Source organism: Eleutherodactylus coqui, chromosome 9, assembly GCF_035609145.1.
Source record: "Eleutherodactylus coqui strain aEleCoq1 chromosome 9, aEleCoq1.hap1, whole genome shotgun sequence".
Taxonomy (NCBI): domain Eukaryota; kingdom Metazoa; phylum Chordata; class Amphibia; order Anura; family Eleutherodactylidae; genus Eleutherodactylus; species Eleutherodactylus coqui.
The window spans coordinates 42,021,213-42,048,172 of NC_089845.1; the positions used below are offsets into that span (position 1 = coordinate 42,021,213).

At 42.2% G+C, this 26,960-nt stretch overlaps 1 protein-coding gene across 1 annotated transcript in view; it reads right to left on the reverse strand.

The window, feature by feature from the left end:
- The window catches only part of SLC22A23 (solute carrier family 22 member 23), a 128,651-nt gene that overhangs the window by 17,519 nt on the left and 84,172 nt on the right, over positions 1–26,960 (reverse strand). Inside the window, exons 4-7 of the mRNA XM_066579282.1 lie at positions 5,217–5,385; positions 2,928–3,055; positions 2,420–2,522; positions 795–1,027 (exon numbers count right to left, since the gene is read on the reverse strand). Coding sequence (XP_066435379.1) covers positions 795–1,027; positions 2,420–2,522; positions 2,928–3,055; positions 5,217–5,385 — 633 coding nt within the window. The remainder of the gene's footprint in view (positions 1–794; positions 1,028–2,419; positions 2,523–2,927; positions 3,056–5,216; positions 5,386–26,960) is intronic.

Sequence of the window (26,960 nt, forward strand, 5' to 3'; positions counted from 1 at the left end):
ATTTGAGTCACAAGGGCAAGCCGTCAATGCCCCGAGTCATGGCACCATCTCATCAGTCACACCCTTTCTGAAACGAATGTTCGTGCAAGTCATGGTAAAACTCGTCACTTGTGCTTGCAGCCCTCAGTCCCCGTCAGCAACAGATACACACCAGCTTCGAGGCGCAGACTTCAGTGCGCAGAGTGACACACACAGTTGGACTTCACCACAACTTGCATTTAGTGCAGCGGCAGGTAGGCAAGCAAGCAAGCAAGCAAGCAGTGGAGGGGGGTGTGAATAATGAGGTGTCGACGTGACTCAGGGTTCCGCTGGCCCACCTCCGTGACTGGAGGTAGGTCAATTTGCGTAAGTGGCGCGACAATAGAAATTAAAGGTCTTGAAATGACAAGCATTCTTCTGTTTTATACATGCATGTGACCGGGTGTGTTAAATGTGCTCAAGAATGCTATGGTGGCCTCTTATGTTCCAAAGCTTATGTAGCACAAAGACGTAACATGGATCTATTGGGCCCCAATGCCAAAATCTGTAACCGTGTCCCCCAGCCACCATAATACTAGTGTCTTCCCAGGTGGTTTATGGCTCCTCAGAGGCACCAGGGTCCTGGTACAACCGCACCCCACTACCAGCTTATGGCTATGCCTTGATCTCAGAAATTGTGACAGTACAAATGACAATGTGACATCGGTATGCTGCGGTATCCTTGAAAAATGGACACAGTCTTAAAACACATCTGAATACTAATCACACACTAATATAACAAGCATCTTCACCTAGCCGTGTAAATAACTACTTACAATTCAGAAGACCGAGTTGTAGAAGTGATGCCAATGCTGTAAGAATCATGAAGAGCAGCAACCCTCCTCTTCTTCCTAAAAATCCAACAACAGGACACATAGCCAGGCATGATGCTAATGTAATCCCTGCCATGGCAAAGTAGTTGGCATAGAAGTTGTGCATGATATTCATATTGACTTCAGGGTCCATCAGACTCTTAGCAAAGCAATGGTGGATTCCATACCCAGTCAACCTGTAAGTAGCACAAAATGATACAGTCTGAAATTTTGTCATCTTGGGGAAGTTTGTAACACATTAAGAACCTGAGGGAAATTTACTAAAACCGGCATTCTCAACGTGCATGGAGGCTCGGGGAATGGGCTGCATGCATTAAGAGACTCGTATCTCTTCATGCCTCACCCATATTTTGAAAAAGTGACCGGGCTGGCGCAGAAAACTGAAAAGTCGCAACATTTTGTGCCGTTTTTGGTTACACAGGTGAACTAGCGTATAGCCATCTTAAATGTCGCCCCATATGTTTTAACAATCATTCTCCGTGTGTTTGCTACACCAGTGAATATAACAGAACCCATCTTGATATAATGGTCATGCTGCTTAACCTAAATCGACACAAATGGTGCAGATTTTGATGCGGAATTTGGCGCGAATTGTGGTGCAGAATTTCCACTGCGGAAAGTCTGCACCAAATCCACTATATGTCAATGTACCCTAAGGTGGCGCTCAAAGGTGGAATTATTACCTTTAATAATGCCCCATGTGCCTTACTGATGTCTAGGGGGCAAAAGCGGGTGCTATTTCCAAGAGTCACACAGAGGGCATTATTGCTTTCAAGAGGGCACTACTGTGGGTATTACTAAGTGGGGGCTAAAAAGTGGTGGTATTAGTGAGGAGCACAAAGGGGAAACTATTTTGTGGGTTACTTAGGGCCCTTTAACATGGGATAACTTGTCGGGAGCAGATACCGGACAGTGATGATCATTTCTGTGCTTTTACAGACAGAGCAGTGGCGGAGCCATTCATGGCAAGAAGGCAGTTGTTCATAAGTGAACAATTGCCCGTTTACACGGGACGATACGTTCAGATGTCTGCGTGAAGAAATTGAATGACAAACAAGAAGCAGCTGAAAATACCGCTTTTTCTTCCATCCAAAAGGCAAGGTCCAAAAGCTATAATGAGGTGCGCTCGGCGCTGCTCGGTTCAGTCTTCCGAGTGGATCAGGAAAGCAGAATCCTCAAAGGATTGAAAACACCCTAAGGGCTAATTCCCACAGGCGGATTTCCACCACGGAATTCCGCACCGTGAAATCACACGTCCTCACCCACGGCATGTTCTATTTGCCACGGGCGTGAAAACGCTTCCCCGCACGCGGCCGGCGCGAGTTCAAGAAGTATATCCCCCCCGTTTCCTGAACGCTATAACTTAGTTCATGGTGCTGTTTGGTGGTGACTGGTTCCGTTTAAGAGTTAATGGAGGAAGAATCAATTTTGAAATGGAAGTTAAATAAATAGTTGCATGAAAAACTCTCTACTGTGACTCAACACTTAATAGATGTGAAAAATCTGCACCTGCAACCGTCCGGACATGTTGATCACATCATACAGTCACACACTGTAAGTAAACTTACGAGTTAACGCAAAGGACAAGTATATTTTTCCACAGGTTCCTGGTTCCCACAACTTTCACGATACAAACTTTCTTGGGTCTTCTTGCAAGCTCTCTCTCTAGTTCTGCAACAAAACATAGCAACATTCAGAAAAATTTATTAAAAAAAACCAAATTATGGTATTTACCTTTTTAATTAGTAACATGCCTGGGCTGAGCTCCTGCCCATGCTAGAACCTCATTCCCCATCATTGCCACTTGTGGGCACATAAGATACAAGTGCTAGGAGAAAGTTTTGGGGGCACCCCTTTAGAATATGCAGTATGAGATGTATCCCTCGCAGAGCAACACTAGCAGTAAAGCTAAATATTTGACAAGATTGAAATCATTTATAAGACCAGACTGTTTGTAACACTCCCTTTGACAAATGAAGACAGAATCGCTCTGACAAGGGGAAGTAAGAGAACCTGTTTAACAAGTGCAGCTGTTGCTCCGAGCCATAGCGTGTAGCCGGGACGAACAATGCTTACCTGGCATTACTCCTTTAATGTCAATTTCTGTGTTTATTCTGTTCCTGTGAATTGTTTGAAGAATCTGCTTTTTAGAAGCATCAAACTGCATTGTGGCCATTAACCACCTCAATGATTCAGGAAAGATGCTGCAGACAAAGAACATAGCGGTCATATTTTTAAAAGCTTTAAAAAAAAAAAAAAAAAAAAAAGGAAAACTAATAGCAAAATACAGTGTCAGAATTTTGAACATAAAGCTGCTTTGCGATAAGAATGACCATTGTGAAGTAAAGGGATCCACACATCTACTAATGCATCAACTGGATTTACTAATTAAACCCACATAATGAAACTTTTTTAAAATCCCCAATCCAAGCATAGCCTATGTTATGCGTCTCAAACATGAGGGGACAGAGTGGTGTTTGTTACACAGCGGCAGAAGAGGGCACCTAGTAAGCATCAAAGTTGCTGGGCACACACAGCATGACTACCTGGCTGTAGGTGCGCACCCCCCATTCATCTCTATGGGAAGTTACACACACACACACACACGGGAAAAAAAAGAAAAGCGTTTGCACTGCAACTTAGCAGAGACGCAGTGCTAAAACATGGTGTCTGGCAAGTAGCAAAAACTGTTCTCCAGACTTGCTGTCCCTTCATCTTTGAGACGCATAACAGTTTATGGTGCTCAAATGTGATGACAGGATGCCTTTAACACATTCCTTCTTCTATGTTCTGTAGATGGTAATGATGGCGCTCATCTTGCCTGCTGATACCGGCTTTTACAGGCAGCCTATACAGTATAGTATACAGTCAATGCCGACCACAACATCGGTACTTTTACATGTAGCGATAATCATTCACCCAAGCGAAACAAGCTAGGTCACAGTTTGCTCGCGCGGTCAGTTTAAACAAAGATGAATCATTTCCTTTTTTTGCAGTATCGTTCAGTTCTCTCTACCAATGACTGAGAACAACTAAACGATCCGTTTTTAAACCGAACTATAAGCAAACGAGCCAGCGATGGATTTTCAGGCTTGTATGAAATGAAGGATAAGCAAACAAATTATCATTCATTATTTAATCCTTGGCTGCGTTTACACCCAATGGTTTGAATGCCCCAGTGAATTTTGTTTGAACGATAATGCTTTTGGGTAAAAACACCTGAAGTCTGTAGTAAGGGGGGGGGGGAGCACTCCATCATCCAAATTGTCCTCTGCAAAGCAATCCTGGAGTGACAGCCCCGGGCAGCCGCAGTATTAAGCCTGTAGAGCCCTAACTCAGGCAGAATTTAATAGTCTTACTTTAAAAGTACAGTAGACTGCAAAGTATAAGTTCAAGACCCCTAGTGGGATAAAAATAAATAAATCTAAATTACATATATGTCAATGTAAACATTTTAATTAAAAAAAACCTTGTCAAAATATTTAAAAAAACTATTGGCATTTGGGGCAAAAAGGGAGGCCTTGCTGTTTGTTTTGAGAATTGGCGTGACCAAAAGCACAAGTCCGCCTTTTATTTTTTTCTTTATTAATTTGACTGGAAAAAAAATTAAAAAAAAAGTGATCAGTCTTCTACACCTCATACTGGTACAAATAAAACTACAGCTTTTTTTATGGCTCCATTTGATGGAGAAAGTTATATTTTATGGCAACAGGAAGCAATTTTAAAAAGTGTGTTTTTTTTTAATTTTTTTAGGTAGTTATTTTTTTAGGTATTTTTTTATTTTTTTAGGTAGTAAAAGCTAAAAAAAAACCACAAACAAAAAAAACCACACTGTAGAAGTTTGATATTGCCATAATCATACTGACCCACAGAACAACATTAACATTTTTTTACGTCACCCTGAGCAGTTGCCTTTTTCCTAATTACATCACAATAAAAAAAAAATTTTTAAGCTTTTCAGTACTTTAAGTACAGAAAAAAATACCAAAAAAACCTTAAAAAAAAAACACCCACCACAAGCGCTTATATAAATACACCAAAGGAAAAAATACAAAGCTATAGCTTTTGAGAGGCAAGGACAATGAAATGAAATGTGGCTTGGAAGTGAAGGAATTAAAGAGGTAGTTCAGGACTAGGAAAAAAGGGGTCTGTTTTTTCTAGGTCAAGCGCCATGTCTGGTTCTGCAGCCTTCACTTGAATAGGGATGAGCTGCAATACTAGACACAGCCCATGGAGAGATTTGGCCCTGATCCTGGAAATAAAACCTGAAACCCCAGGGGTTCCCTAGACGTTTAAGTCGACCACTAAGTTTTCTCAAAATTTGCATATGACTTTTTCAACTTCCTCGAGGATGGATATACTTACTACCAGTAGGAAAGCATCAGAATAAAAGGGCAGATTATAACAGCCTGGAGGATCTGCCAGTCTCTACAGAGAGCTGCCAAACCTGGCAGAAGGAACTGTCCAGCCATTCCAATGAAACTGGCCACCATGGTAATCATAAATCTGTGGCCTGGAGGGCAAAGCTCTATTCCTGAAAGAGAAAGCGACACAGATTTACAATCAGAGCGCAAACACCGCGGCATGTCATAGTATCATTGCTTTGAAAAAAAATCAGGCTATGTTGCATAAATGGTTGCTATATAAAATGAGAATGCTTGGCCTGGACAACAATGCGTGTAAGTAGGTTACCACAGGGGGCAGTATTGAGCCCTATTCTTTTTAAGAGGAGGGAGAGTGCTTAAAAGAAAGAAATGTAAACAGCTAGTCAGATTATAAAATTAAAAAAAAAAGACTGCATACTTACATCTTTGGTCCTCCCGCTGCCCGGTGTGGACAGCCGCTGGAAGTCAGGTGACCACTTAGGCCAATCAGAGACCACAACATCACCTTCTAAACTACTGGCATCAGTGCTTACATCCTAGGTGCCATAATGCCAGGAGTTCCAGATGGTGATACTGCGGTCTCCAGTAGCCATCCACACCAACTGGTCAGCTGGGTCCCAGTGGGCTGAAGATAGGAACACCTTATTTTATTACTTGCCCATCCGGTAAAAAAAAAAAAAAAGGACAGAATACGGGTGCAAATGAATCTGGATAGATTGGAGTCTTGGGTAGAAAAGTGGCCAATGAGGTTTAACACTGATATATGTAAGGTTCTGCACATGGGCCAAGTAAATACATGTCACCATTATACACCAAGTTGGAAACCACTGATATGGAAAAGGACGTGGGGGTTTTAGTTAACTGTAAGCTTAACTGGAGCAACCAGTGTCAGGCAGCTGCTGCCAAGGCAAATAGGACCATGGGGGGCATCAAAAGAGGTTTAGGGGTGCATGATGAGAACATTGTTCTTCCTCTTTACAAGTCACTGGTCAGATCACACAGGGAATATTGTGGACAGCTTTGGGCATAGTCACACAAGAAGAACATATCAGAGCTTGAGCAGGCACGAAGATGGACAACTAAGGTAATAAATTGAATGGGCGGACTACAATACCCAGAGAGGTTATCAAAATTGGGGTCATTTAGTTTAGACAAAAATATGTCTGATGGTCGACCTAATAACTATGTATAAATATATCAGGGGACAATACAGAGATCTCTTCCATCAGCTAATTATACCCAGGACTGTGATTGTAGTAAGGGGGCACCCTCTACGTCTAGAGGAAAGAAGGTTTCTACACAACATAGAAGGGGGTTCTTTACTGTAAGAGCAGTGAGACTATGGAACTCTCTACCTGAGGATGTGGTTATGGTGAATTCAATAAGCATTCAAGAGGAGCCTGGATGTCAGTGGGAGTGTAACAATATTATATGTTATATCTCTGATTACTTCAGAAGGGTCGATGATCTGGGGATAATTCCGATTGCCAGATTTGGAGTTGGGAATGAATTTCCCCCCCCCTTTAAATGAGGAAAATCAGCATCTACTTCATTGGGGTTTTTTGCCTTCCTCTGGATCAACATTGTGGGGGGGAAATGGACTTAACTGGATGGACATATGTCTATTTTCGGCCTAACATACTATGTTGCACATTGGCAGAATTTGTAACATTATGTATATATGTGTTTTGTATGTATGCTAGGGAGTATTTAATTGATGTACATGTACAATATATCATGGTACCATACAGAGATCTGTCCCATCTATTTATACTCAGAGCTGTGACTATAACAAGGGGGGACCTAATAACTATGTATAATATATCAGGAGACAATACAGAGATCTCTCCCATCATCTATTATACCCAGGACTGTGACTGTAACAAGGGGGTGCCCTCTACATCTAGAGGAAAGAAGATTTGTACACCGACGTAGAAGGGGGTTCTTTACTGTAAGAGCAGAGAGACTATGGAACTCTCTGCGTGAGGAGGGGTGATGGTGAACTTAAATGAGTTTAAGAGGGGCCTGGGCGCCTTTATTGAGTATAACAATATTGCAATTTGTAGTTACAATAAATCGCTTCAAAGCAAGAATTGACAAAATAGCGTTGACCTGAAGAAATAGCTGGTCCATTTCACAGCCCGGCATACAGTAGAGATTTTAAACAGATTGCTGAAGGACACATTTTTCGCGGTTGGTTTGTGAAACTTCTGGATGACAAGGCCATGAATTAAAACAAATTGTTCTATGATCTGGGATTATATTGATAAGGTTCTCATCAGTCATTTGACACAACAATGTCAAAGTTTTGCTGACTAACCCACTCCTATCAACGCTGGGGGGAAAAAAAATCCAACCCGTCAGATTCTGATATTTCTGCCTTCAGTGTACGAAATGTTCTGAGGTTTTACAAAAGAAAAAAAAAAAAGGATAAAACGCAACAGGTGGTTGGAATTTTGGAATTTCTTGTTACTGATAAAAAAAAAAAAAATCCAAAAAAAACCAAAACACTTTTCTGTTTGGGTGACCTTGCATGGACATCAGCAGCAAGAATTCTAACAGAAGGTAGGTGGAAGTAATAAATGCCTAGCTACATTGTGCAAGACATTTTAGACGAGATTTATCATTTGAACGAGGAAATAAGGTCACTGCTAGCTCATTTACTCTCGGGCGGCCTGTTCAGACAGGCAGATACATCGTTGGCTCATTCAAAGAGAAATCGTCCAGAATCGTCCAGTCTTTCACATTCGCTGTATTAGTGACTGAATGAGGGATGTATAAACTGAACACTGGCCAACAAAAAAAAATAATTTAGGAAGGTTTCCTTAACTTCATGAGTCAAATCTTATTTTGAATGTGCCAATTTTGAGCCCGAATCAATCATTGGGCAGTGTAACAGAACGAGCCAACGATGATTTTAAACCTGCATAAAATGGACAAACGGAAAGCGAACAATCTTTCGCCGTTTGCTCGCTTGAACGATAAGCATTCCGTCTAAAAGCACCTTAACCCAGGTTTGTGGCACTCTTTTTTCAACCAATTGCGATTTGCCTACAGCCCAGTACAACTGCATATACCTTGTTGCTACAAACCTGATATGTCATTTGACACAAAGAAACTGAACTCCTACGGGAAAATCAACATCAAAGCGCCATAATGCTCACCAATAACATATTTTGAGGTTTTATGGCTTTTTTTTTTTAAAACTAAATTCCAGACACCATCCAATAAATGTTTTACTCAGGTTGATAAATCCACCCACAGATCAATATCGCATTCATTATGCGTCTTATATTGATTTACCTTAAAATGACAAAACCCTTGACTGGGCTCAGACAGGAGGCTTCATTTACAAGGGGCTTTCTATGCACTACGAAGCAAGTTTTTATATAGTCACAGGTTCAGATATAGCGATGCCCAAATCGTAATCCTCGAGCATTGTAGAACTATGCTTCCCAAATGCTCCATCAATAAAGTAAGCCAGATACTCCCTGCAATGTTTTCATATACAAGTTGCACTCTACTCAATTAAAAGCTTTGGGAAGATCTCATTAGCATCCTCCAGAATTGTGTTGCAGTATAAACATACAGTAGGTAGCATTAATGAGCGTTTAATGAAAATCAGATGCTCGCTAATAGGAAGCCACTTAATACTCAAATAGAGTTTACAGTACCGCTAATTATTTGTGATATAAAACATCACAAATAGCTTCTGACATGATACAGGTTACATGGCGTACCCACAGAGCAATGTATATTCCCTACAGGATTGAAAAGAGATTACTGCTCAGATGAGGCAGCAGTTCGGATTCTGGCTGTTGCAACCTGAAGTCTTGTTTTTAGATCCATCATCATGTGGACACATTTGTAGGTTGGGAAGGGTATTGTTTCTCCTTAAAGGGGTTGTCCCGCGCCGAAACGGTTTTTTTTTAGACCCACTTGCTGCCGCGGGACAACCCCTTTAAGGAGAGCAGCTAGGAGGTGAATGAGGAGACTTATAAGGCCAGCCATGCATGGTCCTCTGAGAAATGTGCAAATGGGAAGATGGAGCAATACCTCTGCAGCACCACCTATTGGAAGGCAGCATTCCTGAAAGTCAATGTTAACTGTGTATGATTTCTGACTTTGGCTTAGAATTCCAGGTCATTGTTAAAACTTGTTCAAAATGTGATTGTTGTCAGCAAGACTTGTTTAAAGAATATAACATTGACTTGCAGGAATGCTAACTTCCAATAGGTGGCGCTGCACAGGTATTGCACCATCTTCCCATTTGACACATTTGTAGGCGTGGCTCTGTAGCTGGACAGGTACTACCCATGTACACATGTTCCCACTAACTTAGGCATGATCATACATTTGTCATCATCTAAATAGAATAAATGCGAGTCGTCTCCTTTCATGCTGTACGTTGGTTTATGTGAATTAGAATAGAGAAAAAAAAAAGGTTAAAGTAGTAGAATCTCTACCAAACTCCAGGCAATAGAGCATTTGCAAAGCTATACATATTAGCATACTGTTTGCCTGCAATATCTATAGGAGCATTTCATGTAGTTGCAAATTGCAATAATCTATCTGCAATATCAAAAAAAATAAATAAAATGAATTACATTCAAAATAATAATCTCATTCCAATTCTACTCCAAACCAATCCCCCTGTAGGAAGCCCTTCCAGGAGTCTTGCCTCTGATACACCCTTTGAGAAGCCTTTAAGATGTGCCATGAACCACCATGCACTGTCCCCTACAATGGACTACAACGCTAATCAACAAGCAGATTCTATTAGAACATTTCAATAAAATCACATTTTCTTTTGCATTAAAATGGATTCACGTTTAGATAAAAGGGTGCAGCATCTGCTCCCTTCCGCCTTATTACTCTAATGGTAGACACGGCACCTGAGCACCTCATCGTAGGAGGGAAAAATCATTTACCAGTCATAAATCTTTAAGATGACAATGCAACCACCAATTACAAATGGCTACATCGCTCTTGAACTGCAATTATGTCCATTATGTGAGCAGTAGGAAAACTGAATCAAAAATGACCCCAAAGAACACTGCCCTCTGGACACAGTCACTGCAAAGGGAAAAAAGTTAACACTGCTATTTTGCAAACCATATAGAAGTTGGGGACAGCATGCCAGATTTAAAAATACAGCTCTCCCATAAGGGTACCAGAGGACAGACATGCTTAGGAAGGTTCAGAAACTTAAAGAAAACAGGCAATAAACATTAAAGCTTTGAGGATACTCCGGATGTTGGGGTCCTTTTAGACAATCTGATTCCTGTTTGAACGAGAGAGAGTGACGTCACCGCTAAGTAGTTTGCTCTCGGGCAGCCTGTTTGAACAGGCAGATACATCGTTGGCTTGATCAAATGAGAATCGTTCAGTCCCTGTATAGTTGAATGCACGGACTGAACAATTGCCATTTAGACCGAACGATAAGCGAACGAGTCAACGATGATTTTTATGCCTGCAGATACTGAACAACGAATGAGAAGCGAGCGATTATCATTCACTTTCGCTCTTTACAAGGAAATCATTATTGGAAAACCAGAATTCTATGTGACTCAACGGTAGCGTTCAGTAGCCATCGATTATTCTCATGCACATTAAATAGACACTAAGCTCTCATATAAGAATGTCCTTCACTCATATGTAAAAACTACATTTGTAACGTTTCTATGTATTAAAAGGAAAACACTGAGAACCAACATTGTAACTGTTCATTAAAGAGTTCTGCGGACTGCCTAACTAGTTTTTCCTCCTATAGATGGTGTATACTAAGTAATGTCCCAATATCCTTCCCAACTACAGAGTGCAGGACTGCAGTAGGGACCTGTGGCATGGATTGGTTACGGGCCAATGATATGCAACTAGTCTGCAGAAACACGTGGCATTAAGTGATGATCCACCACAAGTGCCTCCAACCTTCAGGGTTTCTTGTGGGAAGCTGTGCTCCCAGCGGGAATATAAGATCTCACTCTCTATATGTTATTTAGTACTAAGCTAAATATTCTAAATTTGGTGATCTACTGAAGGTCATCTTGACTAAAAAGACAGGACTGGTAAAAATGTACAGTACTGAGTCTATTAGACAAACATGATGAGGTGCATGAATAATAAGTCATTAAATCTTTAGCTGCACATAGATCTCAGCTTTCATAAGACTTTATAGCTTGTAAGACAGTATGGTGGCAATGTGATTATTTTGTGGCTAATATCTATGTGTACGTTTATTTTTACTCTCTGCATCAGAAAGGAATGAGAAGAGTGCTTTGGAGAGTAAAGCACCAAGTATGAGTTTCGCTGATGTGCTAAGTACATGAAGAATTAATTAATTGTGCGATTAAGTGTCAATTAGTGTCAACACGTTGCCTGTTAAAGGATCAGTGAGGATGGCGGAAGTTCATGAATTTGCAGCAGCTTAGAACACTGAAAGCCTTAGCTAAGTGGGGCATTTGTAATAGAAAAATCAAATTGTACCCTTTTTAGGTTAAAAGGGGGAAAACATAAACCTGTGGGTTAGAAGATACATAGAACATGCAAAGAGTGGAATGTTTGTTATTTTAACATAAAAATATGACCAAGCACCTTTGATTAAAAAAAAAAGGTGAAAAAAGACCTTGGTGGGTTGGAGGATGGACGATAGCATGGGATACTGGAAAGAATTGCTTAGCTTTCTCTTGGTGAAGCTCATAGAATTTCACATTTAGTATACAAATACCCCACTTTACTTCTAGAACATCTTCTCCGGTTATGCTAGAAGTAAAAATGGTTAAGGGGTTTTCCAGGCATAACTACAGTACTACTGATGACCTGATAGTCCAAAGTCCAAACACGAACTGTGGAGTACTCAGGCTTGCTCATAGGTGTCATGTGCAATGATTCCCACAATCAACTGAAGCACTTCCTTGACAAAAGCACGTTATAGTGGGAAAAAAGCCTTGTGTATGTCTAACCTCAGGATAGGTCCTTAATAGTTATCGGCCGGGGTCAGTCGCTTGGGAATCTCGCCGATCAGCTGAGCGGGCACATGCTGTCAGCACCCGATATACACAGAGGTCATGGCAGAAGTCGCTGCTGACGCCTGCGTAGTGGCTAGACAGGTGCAGCTCTCACTGAAATCAATGGGAGCTGCGCCTACAATTACAAGCGCCAACACTACATAGGGGTCAAGGCAGCGGTGTATAGCGGGTGCTAACAGCATGCTGATGAGTTGGGTTCTGAGCAGAGGACCCCGGGCCAATCAATTATTGATGACCTATCCTCAGAATAGGTTATCAACAGTATTTGTGCCTGGAAAACCCCTTTAGTAACTCATTGCTTCTATACTAGTTATTTACATTTTCTCACATCATAATAATGGAAGAATGCATTTTGTTACCCACAAAGTTTTGTAGAATATGAAGATTTTAGTAAAGTGATTTACCTCCTTTAACTTTTTGTTGCCGTCCACTGGATCAACATTGGGAGGTGGGGGGGGGGGGGGGGGGGGGTAATAGGCTGAACTGGATGGACATATGTCTTTTTCGGCCTTACATACTAGGTTACTAAGATGGCTGGTTAAAGTGTAGGGGGTTGGGGCCAAATTAGAGAATTTGCTGTTCTTTGAGATTTATTTTGTTTCATTGATGAAAATGTATATGTGTATGAAATACCTCAAACAATGAAAAGGAAAAGGAAAAGCAAGATTAGCCATGTCTATGTAATATTGGTATATGTGATAAAAATGATTTTTTTAAAAAAATGCAAATTCTAAAGGAAACGCGGATGCAGAGTGTCCTTCATTAATGCAGATGGCACAGCTAGCGTTTACATCAGCTAATTAGAAATGTGTGGAGCATTTTGAAGACAATTGTGAAGGTTCATCTGAGGAAATGGAGAATGTCCTGCTAAACAAGTCTTGCTGTGTTCCTATCATCTCGTACCAAGAAAAGCTGATTCCCCCTCCTGTCTGCACCAGGCACCTGCTCCATTCCCAAGATAAATAGAGATCCCGCTTTGTCAAAGCCATTACTGTGGGTCAGTGAAAAATGGGCTCCGATCAACAGCCCTTCTCATACAGTCAGTTTTAAAGAGCTCGCTAGGGTGACAAGGAATCAACATTTAATTAAACGTTTTAAGTATTATAGTTCGTATTGATATTCTGGAGCAGTCACTAAAGCGGCATCTGTTGGGTCTGGTTTATGTATGAACTTAAAAACTATCAATTACTAAAACCACGTTTACAATTGGGAGTTATTTGGGTTGAGCCCCTCTTACATGGGACATTTAGCGTACAAATCTCTCGTCAGATTGAGTGTTTGTATGATCGTTTTTGCAGTGTGAATGCATGCAGTCAGCGACAAATTGTCGATTGGATCATTCAAGCAGAGCATAAAATCATCATTGGTCTGCTGCTGCATCGTTTAGTGTAAGCAGGCAGTTATGCATCTAAAAACGACTGCCTGTTTATTATTAATGGAGGCAGGCCGCAATGATCTTCAGGCCGCTCAGCCACCATTCACTGTGTAAAAGCACAGGAAAGGTCAAATTGCTGGGACGGCTGTCGGGCTGTTAGAGCTGTATATGCAGTATGTTACCACCACCTATGCTGGCTTGCATGGTTAATTAGGCTTTGTTTTTTTTCTCTGATGACCGTATACAATTAAAAAAAAAAAAAAAAAAACACATTAAGGAAAAGTCTCTGGAAAAGGCTATAATGAAACGTGAACATTTTCATCACTTCTGCTGTAAATCACACACACACAAAAAATAGGATCTAAAAAAATATAAAAAATTACACATGCTTCCTACATATATTTCCAAATTGCAGCTGGCCTTCTCTGCACAGTGCTAACCATTTCAGTCACATTTTCTACCCACGGAAGACATTTCTTTGAATTGCACAGCACCAGCTTTCAATCTACTGCAGTTCCTTTTAAAATGGGGGGGGGGGGGGGGGGGAGCACCAAAACTATCATAACACTTCAGAAAGTCCCAAAGTTTATCTAGAACGCGAGTAACAAGCTCCAATTTCAAGTGGTTAGTAATTTTAAAGTAATATTCCCATCTTGGGAATCCCATTCCACAGTGTGCTAAACACCAACATAAAGCTCCCGCCCATTACAGTCCAATTCTGAAAACGCCCCATTTTCCTGAAATCCCTTCTTCCTGTAGAATAGACCATCTTCACTATGGAGTGGAAACCGCCAGCACTGTATGTGATGATCTTATGAAATCTCTGTAGGGCATGCTCACTAGCTCCCAGGCGGCCACCGACTACTAAGTCCTCCTTTTTCGCACAGCTCAGAGGCCCTTCTATGCAAAGCATGGAGCAGCCGCCAGTGGCCGGGCCAGGAGCTAGTGCGCATGTGCTACAGAGACCCCAGCCACCCAGAAGATCGTCCCATGGGAAGTTACAAGTACGTCACCTCCGGCTACCTCTACTCTGTAGCGGAGATGGTCTGTTCCCCGGGCAACAAGCTGAAAACTAGGGAAAAAGAAAAAGATTTCATGAGAACGGGTCATTTTCAAAATAGAACTGTAGTAGGTGACAGCTTTATTTTCCTGTTTAGAACACATTGGAATGAGACACCGTGTGCAATTAGGTCGGGGAGTAGGAAAGGGGAATCCCCTGGTCCAACGGGTCATCTTATGACGGAACCAAACAGCACTGATCAGACCCCATTGTCTATAAAAGGGTCCGATCGGTTTCTGCTCAGCATTTTACCGGAAGAAAAAGCAGTGCGCGCAACACCATTTCTTCTGGTATTTTGTACCAAATATGCGATTGAACCTTAAATGGTGGTTCCAGTGCAGATTTAACATCAGAAGTCACATAATTAGTTACATGTTGGAACTAGAAATGTAAAAGTTTCATTATAAAGGGGGTGAATATATACATACTCAACTTTTCAGTTTTTATATTTTTTAAATGAGGTATTTTCCATTCCACTGTAACAAGTTAGACTTTTGTCAGCTGCATGAAATCCATTTGACAAGGCACTATATAAACAATGCATCATTGTTTTTCCTACACTGATATTAGCAGAAAATGCAGACATTTATGTGGCGCATGTATGACGAAGAGTTAACAAAGGCCGGTCTTGCAGCCTGTCAACTGGCAGCGGAGGAGGACTGCCTTACAGCCTGTGGAACATATGCTCCAGGCCTGTGGACACACAGATATGGATGCCCTTGTCATAGCAGACGACAAATATTAAATTACATCAAGGCTCATTCAGTCTACTTTCAAAACTGCTCTGTTGGCAAATTGAGACATAATGATTTCTCAAGTTAATTCACAGCAAGGGATCCATTAAATGGTGGAATAATTGGTAATTTATAATGGAAATAAAGTTTAAAATGAGCTGTTATACATTCTTATCCCTTTCAATTGTGGAAGATCATCTTTACAATGAAAAAAAATAGTGTCAAAGCTTATAGCCTGCAGGTGACAAATGCCACTGTTGGGCGTCTCTAGCGGATCCATCATCCAAAGGCTATAATGGCATCAGTTTAATGGAAAAATCATACGTTTGTAAATAACTATTCACGTTAAACAGATTCCCTAATGTATGACGGATGCCATACATTTTACAGGACTCCACAGGAGGAAATAACGTAAATTAAACTAAACTGTTCTGTCCCTTTTTTCGTGGTATATTAATCATTGGAGTACTAACTACACAATATGTGAAGACGAAAGCCGGGCTCACACGGGCGGATTTGTAGATTCCACGATAGCCGTGTGACCGGACAACCCCTGTATGCAGACAGATCTAGATATCTGTCTCATACATATAAAACATAGCCTCTAGTCAAATGATTTAAAGGGGTTGTCTTGCACAGAAACGGGTTTGGTTTTTTTTGCATAGGCCCCCCGTTCGGTGCAGGACAAACCCAAGGGATGTGTTAAAATAAAATAAAAAATATTACTTACCCGAATCCCCGCTCTGCGACTTCTTCCTTCTCCAAGATGGCCGCCGGGATCTTCACCTACGATGCACCGCGGGTCTTCTCCCATGGTGCACCGTAGGCTCTGTGCGGTCCATTGCCGATTTCAGCCTCCTGATTGACTGGAATCGGCACACGTGATGGGGCGGAGCTACGCGATGACGCGTAGAAGGGGGCGGAGCCAGAACGCCGCTCGTGCCCGGACCGACCAGAAGGAGAAGACCCTTCTGCGCAAGCGCATCTAAAAAAGCAAGACGACCCCGAAATTAGATGGAGCCATGGAGACGGGGACGCCAGCAACGGAGCAGGTAAGTGAATAACTTCTGTATGGCTCATATTTAATGCACGATGTATATTACAAAGTGCATTAATATGGCCATACAGAAGTGCTGAACCCCACTTGCTGCCGCGAGACAACCCCTTTAATGGTTTTCACAGCGATCACAGCAGACCATGCATATGGCATTTGATTTTTTGGGTGGGATTGTGATTGATTTGTCTAAATAGAAAAAAACCTGTTTTTAAGGCTTTAAATGGACACTAATTTTTCACATAACATACGCTCATCTAACAGCCTACGTGTGTATCTTCAATTTTGTAACATAGTTCCATTCTTTTGTAGTGCCTGCCACTAGGGGTCTCCCTTCCAGCACCTTTGCAATCCACATAGTAACAAGGACATGGGGACACTGGTACCAGTAGTTACTACATGCAGCAGAGGGGCGGGCATTCAGATGCTGCCTTGCAGCTGATTGGAGCAGGGATATGCAAGGCACCATGGGAAGTGCGGGAGAGGAAGTCGTTGGCAGTCCTGTACTGGTATAATGGCCGGCTTAGGGCATGTCCTCCACCTGTAAGTGGATTGCAAACAGCAGGACAACATTAAAATAAGAAATGTACGTTGAAAACTGAATTGATAAGGCTTAAACTGGGTGCAAACAGCAGCAAAGCAGCCACCAGTGAAGAACTGGACTGCTTTTGAAATTTTTGGAAAACTCCGCTACACTTTAATTTCAGTTATAAAGAGCAGACATACGCATGGTTGGAAAATCTAAAATACGTTAGAACCTGTCAAAACATTTTTAGCTTGTTTTAAAAAGTTGAGATGTAGTACTGCGATCAACTAGTATCCAGACTGCAGATGTAGTTACTTTCTCCCACTTCCCAAACAAACTCCCAGTCTAGTCTCACAAAACAATCAGCAACTGACTCAGCCAATAATACATGTAACCCATTCCCCGAGAAGAACCCCAGTGCCAAATGATTGACAGCCATGGCAGGAATTCATCAACATGCTGAAAAAAAACCACTCGAGCTGTGATTATCAGGACATCATACATACACTGATGCTTAAAAAGAAGTATTTATACAATGCACTTCTCCGTTTTCTACTATTTTAGCTCTACTTTATGCATTTCATTTGTAATCTGGAGGGGGTGGGAGTGGGGGGGCGACACAAAAAACGCCTCCCGTTTAGGAATTCACAAATACAAAAAAAAAAACCAAAAAAAAAACCTAACATTTCAAAACAAAAAAGACTGCACCCCAGTCTGCGAGCATGGGAAAGGATGGCCACTCAATGCCCCATTCAAAGTCCTCAGTGAGATCCTGCCAGGGAACAAATCTTGTGAACACCCAGCAAGCAGGCTGTTCATCCTTTCATCAAGCCATAACAATACATCTGAAACATTTCAATTCAATTACACTGTTGTCAACAACGGAGCCCACGGATGAGGCGGTGCGTTCCCCTCTTCTCTTCCAAGCAACATCAACTTGGACGTCTCCACAAGAGTAATATGTAGTCTTGGCACAACCTACACAACTTCCCACACTGCGCTGCCACTAGAGGCTAAAAGATTTCTGTATTCTGGTCCTCTTATATGGGATGGCTGTCAGGCGCTCAAGAGCTCGCCAGCCGTTCTAGCGACAATCAGTCCTGAGCTTTCACACAGGAGCAATGATCACTGGAGGTGGAACGGGCCGGAGATCGTTCCAGCCCGCCTGCCTCCATTCACAGCAAGACAGTTAATTGACGAATGACTGCCTGTTTACATGGGCCGATGCAGTGGCAGACCCATGATTTTTGGGTCTGCATGAAAAAGCCAATCTGTGATTTATCGCTGATCATTCTTTGACATGACCTCCACTACCACCTCAACCAGTTGGACTGCAGAGTGAAGGAAAAGCTGCCAAGTGCTCAGCACCTCTGGGAACTGCTCCAAGACCGTTAGAAAACCATTCCAGGTAACGGCCCCATGAAGTGGACTGAGACAATCTAAGAGTTTGCAAAGCTAGCAAAAGCTAAAGGGGGCTATTATGAAGAATCTAAAATATAAGACACTCTAGTTTAACACCATGACATAATTCCACGTCTTCTTTCATAGATTTAGGCGGAAATTCTACGGCGGGATTTCGCGCAGAATTTCCGCCCCTGCCCGCCTGCATAGGATTGCATCACACAAAGCAAACCTATGCAGACGGCCGCGATTTGTCCGCGTGACAGCACACGCGGGAAACAAATCGCGGCATGCTCTATTTCTGTGCGGGTCTCGCAGCGGCCAACACAGAAATGTCACTCCCGGCGCCCCAGCTCTGCTCATGCGCCGGCTGGCAGCCGCCACATCACAGAGCCGGAGCCGCGGGAGAAGGCGAGACCCTCACTGGTCACTGCAGGGGCGCGGCTCGGATCCCGCTGCAAGATTTCTCGTAGCGGATCTGACCGGGCCGTCTGCAGGCGGCCTTATTGTCTTCAATATGAATGTACTAAGTTTAAAAAATATATGAAAACATGGAATGAAAAAGTCTCTAAAATGTTCATTGGTACTGTTATTTTCGTTGCAGTGTACTATAAATTCATGCTCATTAAAGATGGCTATAATCTACCTTTTTAGATTAATATAACCCAAAGACCATCTGTCAGCCCTCTGACATGCCAGTTTTAGTAAATACTTTAGTCCCCATGAAATAATTCTGCACCATCTTGTATTATAACTATGCATTGTGCAGTTCCTGTTATACCTACTGAAAATGTATGAATAAATTGGCAACTGGGTGTTACCATTCCACTTGTCAAACAGGCGTATCCCTACATAATCCGATATAGTCAGCAGTGACTGGACACAGGCTGTAATGATACACCCCTAACTGGTAGCACCCAGCTGTCACTGTATTCATTGTAATGTAATTTCTAAGAGGAACAACAGAGGAACGGCACAATGCAGCACTGATAAAAGGGGGCACTGAATTATTTCATAAGCAATACAAGTATTTATTAAAGCAGTCATGTCACAAGAGCTGAGGGTCGTTTCACATCTGCATTGGGGATTCCAGTTTCCTGCTCCATTCGAGGCGCGAGAAAGGGGAATTCCCTAAGGTCGAACAGTTCCTTCTGTGGATGGAGCCAAAGAGCGCTGGACGGACCCCACCGACTAAAATGGGGTCTTCTGTCCAACAGCTGGGCGGAAAGCCGGAAGAGAAAGCACTGTATGCAGCGCTTTTTCTTTGGGCATTTTCAACCAGTTCAGCGATAGAACCTCCGGCCGGGGGGGGGGGGGGGGGGGTGTCCAATGCAGATGTAGAACCGGCCTGACTAGTCCTCTGTAAAGGGCGGTAAATAAGAGTTATTGCTAACACTACACATTATCTACAACTATCATAGAATTACTCCTACCTACAAACTGCTGCATTAAAATGGTTGTGTATGAGGACTATAAGATTTATAGCAGTTGACACTAAGCCTAGAGTTTAATTGCTTTTGACGGGAATGTTTGATTCTCAGAATAAGCCACAGCACACCGGAATCTCTATTTTGCTTTCCCTTCATCAATCATAAAAATCGTAGTCTTGTAATTAAATATCTTTGAATTGCAGAAGAGACTTCCTGAAAACCTGGTAGAAGACCTGTGAGATGCCACTGCCTCATCCTGCTAGCCAGGAAATCTCCTCTTCCCAACTGTTCAACGTTTCTATAGATTAATGAATGGTTTGAAAGAACCCAGCAAGGCTAGGCCTCTGAGGATATGGAACCCGTGGCACATCCTTCCTTTACCACTACACTGTTTTGTGTACTTGCTTAAGTAATAAACTATATGGACCCGGCATGCTGCAGAAGTCCGAGGAAGATACGCTTGAACTAGTCAGAAGACTAACACTTATACCAGATCATTTATCCATATAGTATAACAGAGTGTCTGACATTCTAGAGGTTGCACTAACAGCCTGGATCACTGGCAGATATGCAAGTCAAAAGTCTTCAACATGGTGTTGTGCCCACCCCTAGACACATGCTATATCAGACCATACCAAATGATGTCCCCCTTATTGTAAATAAAAAACTGAACAGCCCCTCCCCTAGATGGGGTTATCGGAATCGACTGAAACTGATTGTAACGTTGATATAAGTGATTGTAATATCAGAGCAAAAGTATCACTTATTACGGAGAATGGAGCCATTGTTGGGAAGCATTTGTACCCTGTTGTACCACCTCTAGCTTGGATACAAAATGTGATGCAGGCATGGAGGCTCTAGGACCCTGTTGGGCTGTCTCTAGCTTGGATACAAGATGTGATGCAGGCATGGAGGCTCTAGGACCCTGTTGGACGGTCTCTAGCTTGGATACAAGATGTGATACGGTGGGCATTGAGGCTCTAGGACCCTGTTGTACCACCTCTAGCTTGGATACAAGATGTGATACGGGCAGGCATGGAGGCATACAGGTTCTGTACGGTATCCTGCGGCATATCGATGCACGTGCTGTAACAGCCTCTGGATCATGTAAACTTGTAGACTGTCGAAGTTGGCATCCCAGATGGAATTATACATGTTCTATTGGCGATAAATCTGGCGACTGGGCAGCCACGGAATTGTGACAATGTTGTGGAGGCATTCCTGTGACCCCCTCGTGCTGAACATTATCCTGCTGGAAAATGCCTCGTTAACCCTGTTATGAGAGGAACACATATGGCTGCAGGAGGTCCTGAACATATCGCCGAGCTGTTATGGTCCCTCGTATCTCTACTAGGGGTGACAGACTGTCGTATGCGATGGCTCCCCAGACCATCACACCAGCAGAGGGCAGTGTGCTACTCCACAGCAAAGGCAGGATTAAAGCGCTCACTAGACACGAATATGGCGGTCATCAGCGCCAAAACTAAACCTGGATTAGTCACTAAAGACAATCCAGTTCCACTCCATAGCATCCAGTTCTGTCATTCACGACACCACTGCAATCGGAGGAGACTGTGGGTGGATGCCACAATCAGTGCATATAATATGCGCCGTGAGGCCCAATGTCCTTTAGCCAAGTTCCTCGAAAAGGTTCTGACAGACAGGGACCTGTAACAATGGCGCCACCTGTCTCTACATGGCAAACAAAACAATTAGAGCTCTTTACTGGCGCCCTGAACCCAGTTGCCTTGTGTGCCCTCATGCACCCACTGGTCCCAACACCTCTTAACAGTCTGGTCAGAAAGGCCCGGTTGGCGGCCAATTTTTTGATATGACCATGCAGCTTCTCGCATTCCACTAATGCGCCCCTTTCAGACTCTGGTAACGGGGTGAAATCTCTGCGTTGTAGAGGCGTCTAGTGGTCAACAAGCTCTACACAAGCGGAAGAGGTCACTACACACAAGGAGCTTCCAAGAGCCTTTTTAAAGCCAATTCTAGAGCCACTTTTAGGGCCTAAGGTGACAAGACCATTCATCTAAATCACCACAACTCTAATCATTTGCATATTTGCCCGAGATGGAACTAGATTCAGAGTTTTGCAACAAAACGACAACTTCTTCTAGGGTTCTGACTTTTTTTTGACCAAGTGTGCAATCAGAAGAGCTGCCCTCATGGCTGAAGATACCCCAGTGCAAATCCATTTTCCCCTACTGATAATATAGTGCTCCTCCTTTTCCTGACATTGATTTCTACCTCTACTCAATTCTGGACTCCCGGAGGATGCAGATCTCGTCTGGCTTTAAATCTTTGATGTCTAACAATTGGCATTTCTACAGTCGCCTGTCAGTAAGCGATATGCAAGACTCTGTACTTATTTCTGCAGCAAATCAAATACGGAGCTATTTCATGAAAACAGCCAAATTACAAATGATAGACAAATTATCGCGGAGGCAAACATTAAAACAATGCATCCACTTAGCTGGTATGTGTTTGGGTTGGCTAGGAGATTCTCTCTCATTCCAGCTTTTGATGCAACAGATTCATATATAAAAAGCCAAAAATAGTGTCTGAAACATATCAAAGCGTTTAAAATATGCCATCAAGCCAGTGCGACGAGATACCAAGCCGTGAGTTCAAACAGAGAGCGCAAGAGCTTGTTTAGAGAGGACAACATTCTTCATTACTTCTCAGGAAACAGACGTCTTACAGGGAGAGGGCCTGAAAAGGCCTAATTGTGCCAACAAATAATTCTATCAGTACTTCTGTCATGGGAGTAGCAGGGGATTTGGGATCTGACAAATGGAGCTCTAACCTTCAGGTTCAGGGGTCCCTTTATTGGAGGACCAGCCTAATCTATTAAGCAGCGGCTACAAAGCGTCTCGCAGTCTGGAGTGCCTTGTGCATCTGAGGATGCCAAACAGCCCATTGATTGGGAACTGAACAACGCTTAACCCCTTAAGGGCACAGCCCTAATTTTGTCTTCACTTTTTCCACCTTAATTTTTCTGTTTACATAGCTGAACGAGGGCTTGTTTTCTTTTGCGAGACGAGTTGTATTTATCAATGCTACCATTAATGTACCACAAAGTTTACTGGAATAGTTAAGATTTCTTATTGGAGAGGAAAAAAATATATATTAAAAAAAAAAAAAAATTCCGCCATCTTCGTTGTTTCTACGACATACACTACAGCAAAAGTGACACTAAAAATGTATATAGTTTTACTTTTGCTGCACTACTTTTCAAAAATACAGCATCTTGGGAAAAACTAAATTTTCGGCACCCAACTTCTGACAGCCATAACTTTTTATCTATTTTTTCATCCAATATATTAAGTTATTATATTATAACTTTCATTCAAAATGTTGAAGTTTGAAAATACATGCAAATAAACATTTGCCCCATGAATAAGCTTTCCACCAAAAGCACGTTAAGCAGTTACAACCAAATAAAGGTTACGCATGTAATCCTCTGCTTTTTTGAACTTTAAAACTTGATTTCAGCTAAGCAATGAGCTGTAGCTGATGACCCCACTGCAAGAACCTGCCAAGTGGAGAGGTTTAGTGGAAAGACAGGCACCGAGTGGTAATGAAAAATGAAAAGGGGGGTATAGGAAGAGTGGGAACTATAACAAGGGAAATGGAGGAATAGGCGTCCCCGGCGGTAGGGCGACCTATCTTTTGGTTCAGCACCAAGTTGGATAGTTGTTGACGCTAGATCTGTGAAGGTACAACACCCATTTGGAGCCAGTATTTCAGTTTGGAAGAACTGTGGAAGTAACCTGGCAGTCCAAGTAGAATTTATTGAGTTGGTTTCCATCATTTGTGGTGAGTTCTTGCATATGAATTATGTGGTCCAGATTTTCCAGCCATATAACTTTTGTGGGGGATGAAGGGGATTTCCAGGGCTTTGGGATTATCCGACACATGGCTATGAGGAAGAATCTTTTTTGATTTTCTGGAATCATGTGGCACAGAGTGTTAAGGCAGCAGTATGCAGTGCCAAGCTCTCACTCACAACCTGAAGGTTGCAAGTTCAATCCCTGCTTGGTTAAGGTAGCCGGCTCAAGGTTGATCCAGCCTTCCATCCTTAAGAGGTCGGTAAAATGAGTACCCAACTTACTGGGGGGGTAATAAACAACTTACAGTACCTGAAAGCGCTGTGGAATAAGTTGGCGCTATACAAACAAGTCCCTTCCTTCCCTCCCTCTATATATTGCATTGTATAGATTGTAGTAATAAATTAATATAAATTTATCTCCTGCCATAGTGAGGAGATCAATGTATATTATGCTTTTTAGGGGGACGTCTTATAGTTCCTACCCCATTTCCCCGAAAATAAGAGGGTCTTATATTAATTTTTGCTCCAAAAGATGTAACTTTTTTACATGTATAGCTGCTTGAACACTATTTACATTAACTTTTTAAATTAACTTTAATTAGGGCTTATTTTTGGAGTAGTTCAAGCATCCTCAAAAATCCTGAAAAATTCTGCATCCTTAAAAATCCTGAAAAATCATGATAGGGCTTATTTTTGGGGGTAGATCGTATTTTCTGGAAAACCGGGTATTTGCATCATTTTGGAACCTCTGGGACTTTCTGATCGCAAGACCTTTTCAAGAGATTTGTTTGACAACTTCATTGTAACTGAAATGTTGCAAGACTTGCAATAAAGTGGTTGTTCGCATTGATGCGCTGTCTTCTACATTTATATTTATTCCTTGGAGTTGAGAAGGCAGGAACTGGGTTTCTTTGGAGGTGTTGGTCAGGCTTCAGTGCTGCTGTTTTGTGCTTTGGCCTTGTCACTTTAGTGTAACCATAAAGGTGAACACAATGGCTTCACTGAAGAAAGACAGAAAAATGAGAACCATATGATATTTCAGTAGAGGGCCCTTGGCGGCTCTATTATGACTCCGTACCAAACTAAAATGAAATACAGCCCTGTAAACACAACCCAAACAGTTCTCACTCTCCGATAAGGCGTAGGACAACCAAGGAGTCTAACAGAAGTGCCCACCATGGCACCTGTGGAGCTCCGTCCCTGCAAAGACAACTGCAGATCTAGGCAACCAGAATTACTGTATATTTAATATGCTCTCTTAGTGATAGGATCACATGACAGTCACATAGGGGAATTACCAATTACTCATAATGAGACTTAGGGGAAACTGAAAACGCAATCATGTTGTATTAGGACACATGACTGCTGTTCAGTCTTCTGCTGACGGCATCTACTATAAAACAGTAAAAGGTGATGCCATACAGAGATTACCTTCACGGCTGTAATGACAGGGTGGCAGCTTTGTTGGACTCATAATAAAAGCAGACATATTTAGAATCAGAATCTAAAAAGCTTTTCTGATAAATGTATCACTCGTACTTGTGCGATTACTCTGCGTTAGTGATAAGGCAATACACTGCAATACACTAATGCAGCACATATACGACTATACCAATATTAGATATGTACTATTTAACCATCTACACAAACACACAGTATAAGCCTTACGTACTCTGTATATAAGGGCATTCTGAAAACCAATAAGGGGGCATTTACAGGGGCAATTTTCCAACACTATTTCTGTGCGTTGCAGATGCACAGATCACATTGTTTTTAACGGGTGCATTTACATGTGCGATCTTTCTTACAGCGCTGCGAGAAGCAACAATGTTAGAGGAAAATTGCAACATGTCCTATTTTTGGGTAATTCTGTTGAAGAATAGCTCATTCTTCCCTATGGCAACACAAAAAAAAAATCACGCTCGTGAGTGTAATGCGTTTTTGCTTCCATAGGGAATCACTCCGAGTTTCTCACTCAGATATTGCACTCGCCCGTGTAAATGCACCCTAATAAGGACCTACCAAGATACCTCTTTACTGCCCCAATTCAGGAAAGTCATCTAAATGTAAGAAGGGTCACTGGACATTTTAAACTGATCATCCGATTCTGAAGAAACAAAGATGGCCACACCAGCTTCTCGGCCCACATGATGCACACCGTGCATTAGTATACATCATTAGTCTAAGACACTACTTGCTTTGATTGACCACATGAACGGTGCTGAGAAGTCTTAGACTACCCATACATGCTATGCACAGGTTGTCAGAGAAACAGTCAGACATCTTTCTTTGTCCAGGACTGGGGGGTTGCTCTAAGCCGCTCGGACACGTGCTTTTTACCGCAATTAGCTCTGCCTTTTGAATACCATGCTAAATCGCAGTACAAACACTCCTATTGATTTCAATGGTGGCTCACAGAACTGTGTTTGAAAGCAGCATTTTTAACGCCGCGATTTTCAAGTGCTGCTGTCTGCTCTATTCTCGTGCGTTTATATGTTTTTCAATGCATTCCGTCTTCCATCACAATGAAACAATGCTGTCACAATTGCTGTCCACGCAGATGATCCGCAGTAAAAAGTGGGCATGGGAAGGCATGCATTTTAGATTTTTTGTTCACACTTGCAGATGCGATTTTTCTTCCGCTCTCGGAATACACAATTCGTAACATGCTCAATTTTGCCACGGAATACGCACGGACAGCCTCCATTTATGTCAATGGGAGCTGTCTGACCCGCAGCCCATACGCAATTAATATTGTGTACGGTCTGCGGGTACCAGCAACATCACCAAACGAATGCATGGGAAATACAAAAAAAAGCTATGCATGACTGCCTGCAAACCTCCGCGGTCATCTACAGTACAGTTATAGGAGGTACACAAGGTCTCCGGCGGGCTCCTAGATGGAATCCGTAAATGGTAAATATATGGCAGAAAGCTATGTTCTGTTTATCATGCCGTCTTCATTTCTAATCATCTTGGATAAAAGTCTATGTATAAGAAAGTAGGTAGAAAACAAAAATCTTCCCACATGCGGTGCTGCATGTGTACTATGTGCCGGATGATCATCTGTCTATTTTTACAAGAATGATCGGCCTCCTTCATTGCACTCATACAATGAGGAGATCAGTCTAGCAACATAAAAGTAGTGAAACAACCAGAGGCGAAACCAGCTAGAAAGCCCATCTTAAAAGTAATAGGCATCAACTGAGAAGTCATAGCGAATCTTCAATCTCTACATAAGTGCAGCAGGCGCAATGGTGAAATAAAGGTAACACTGG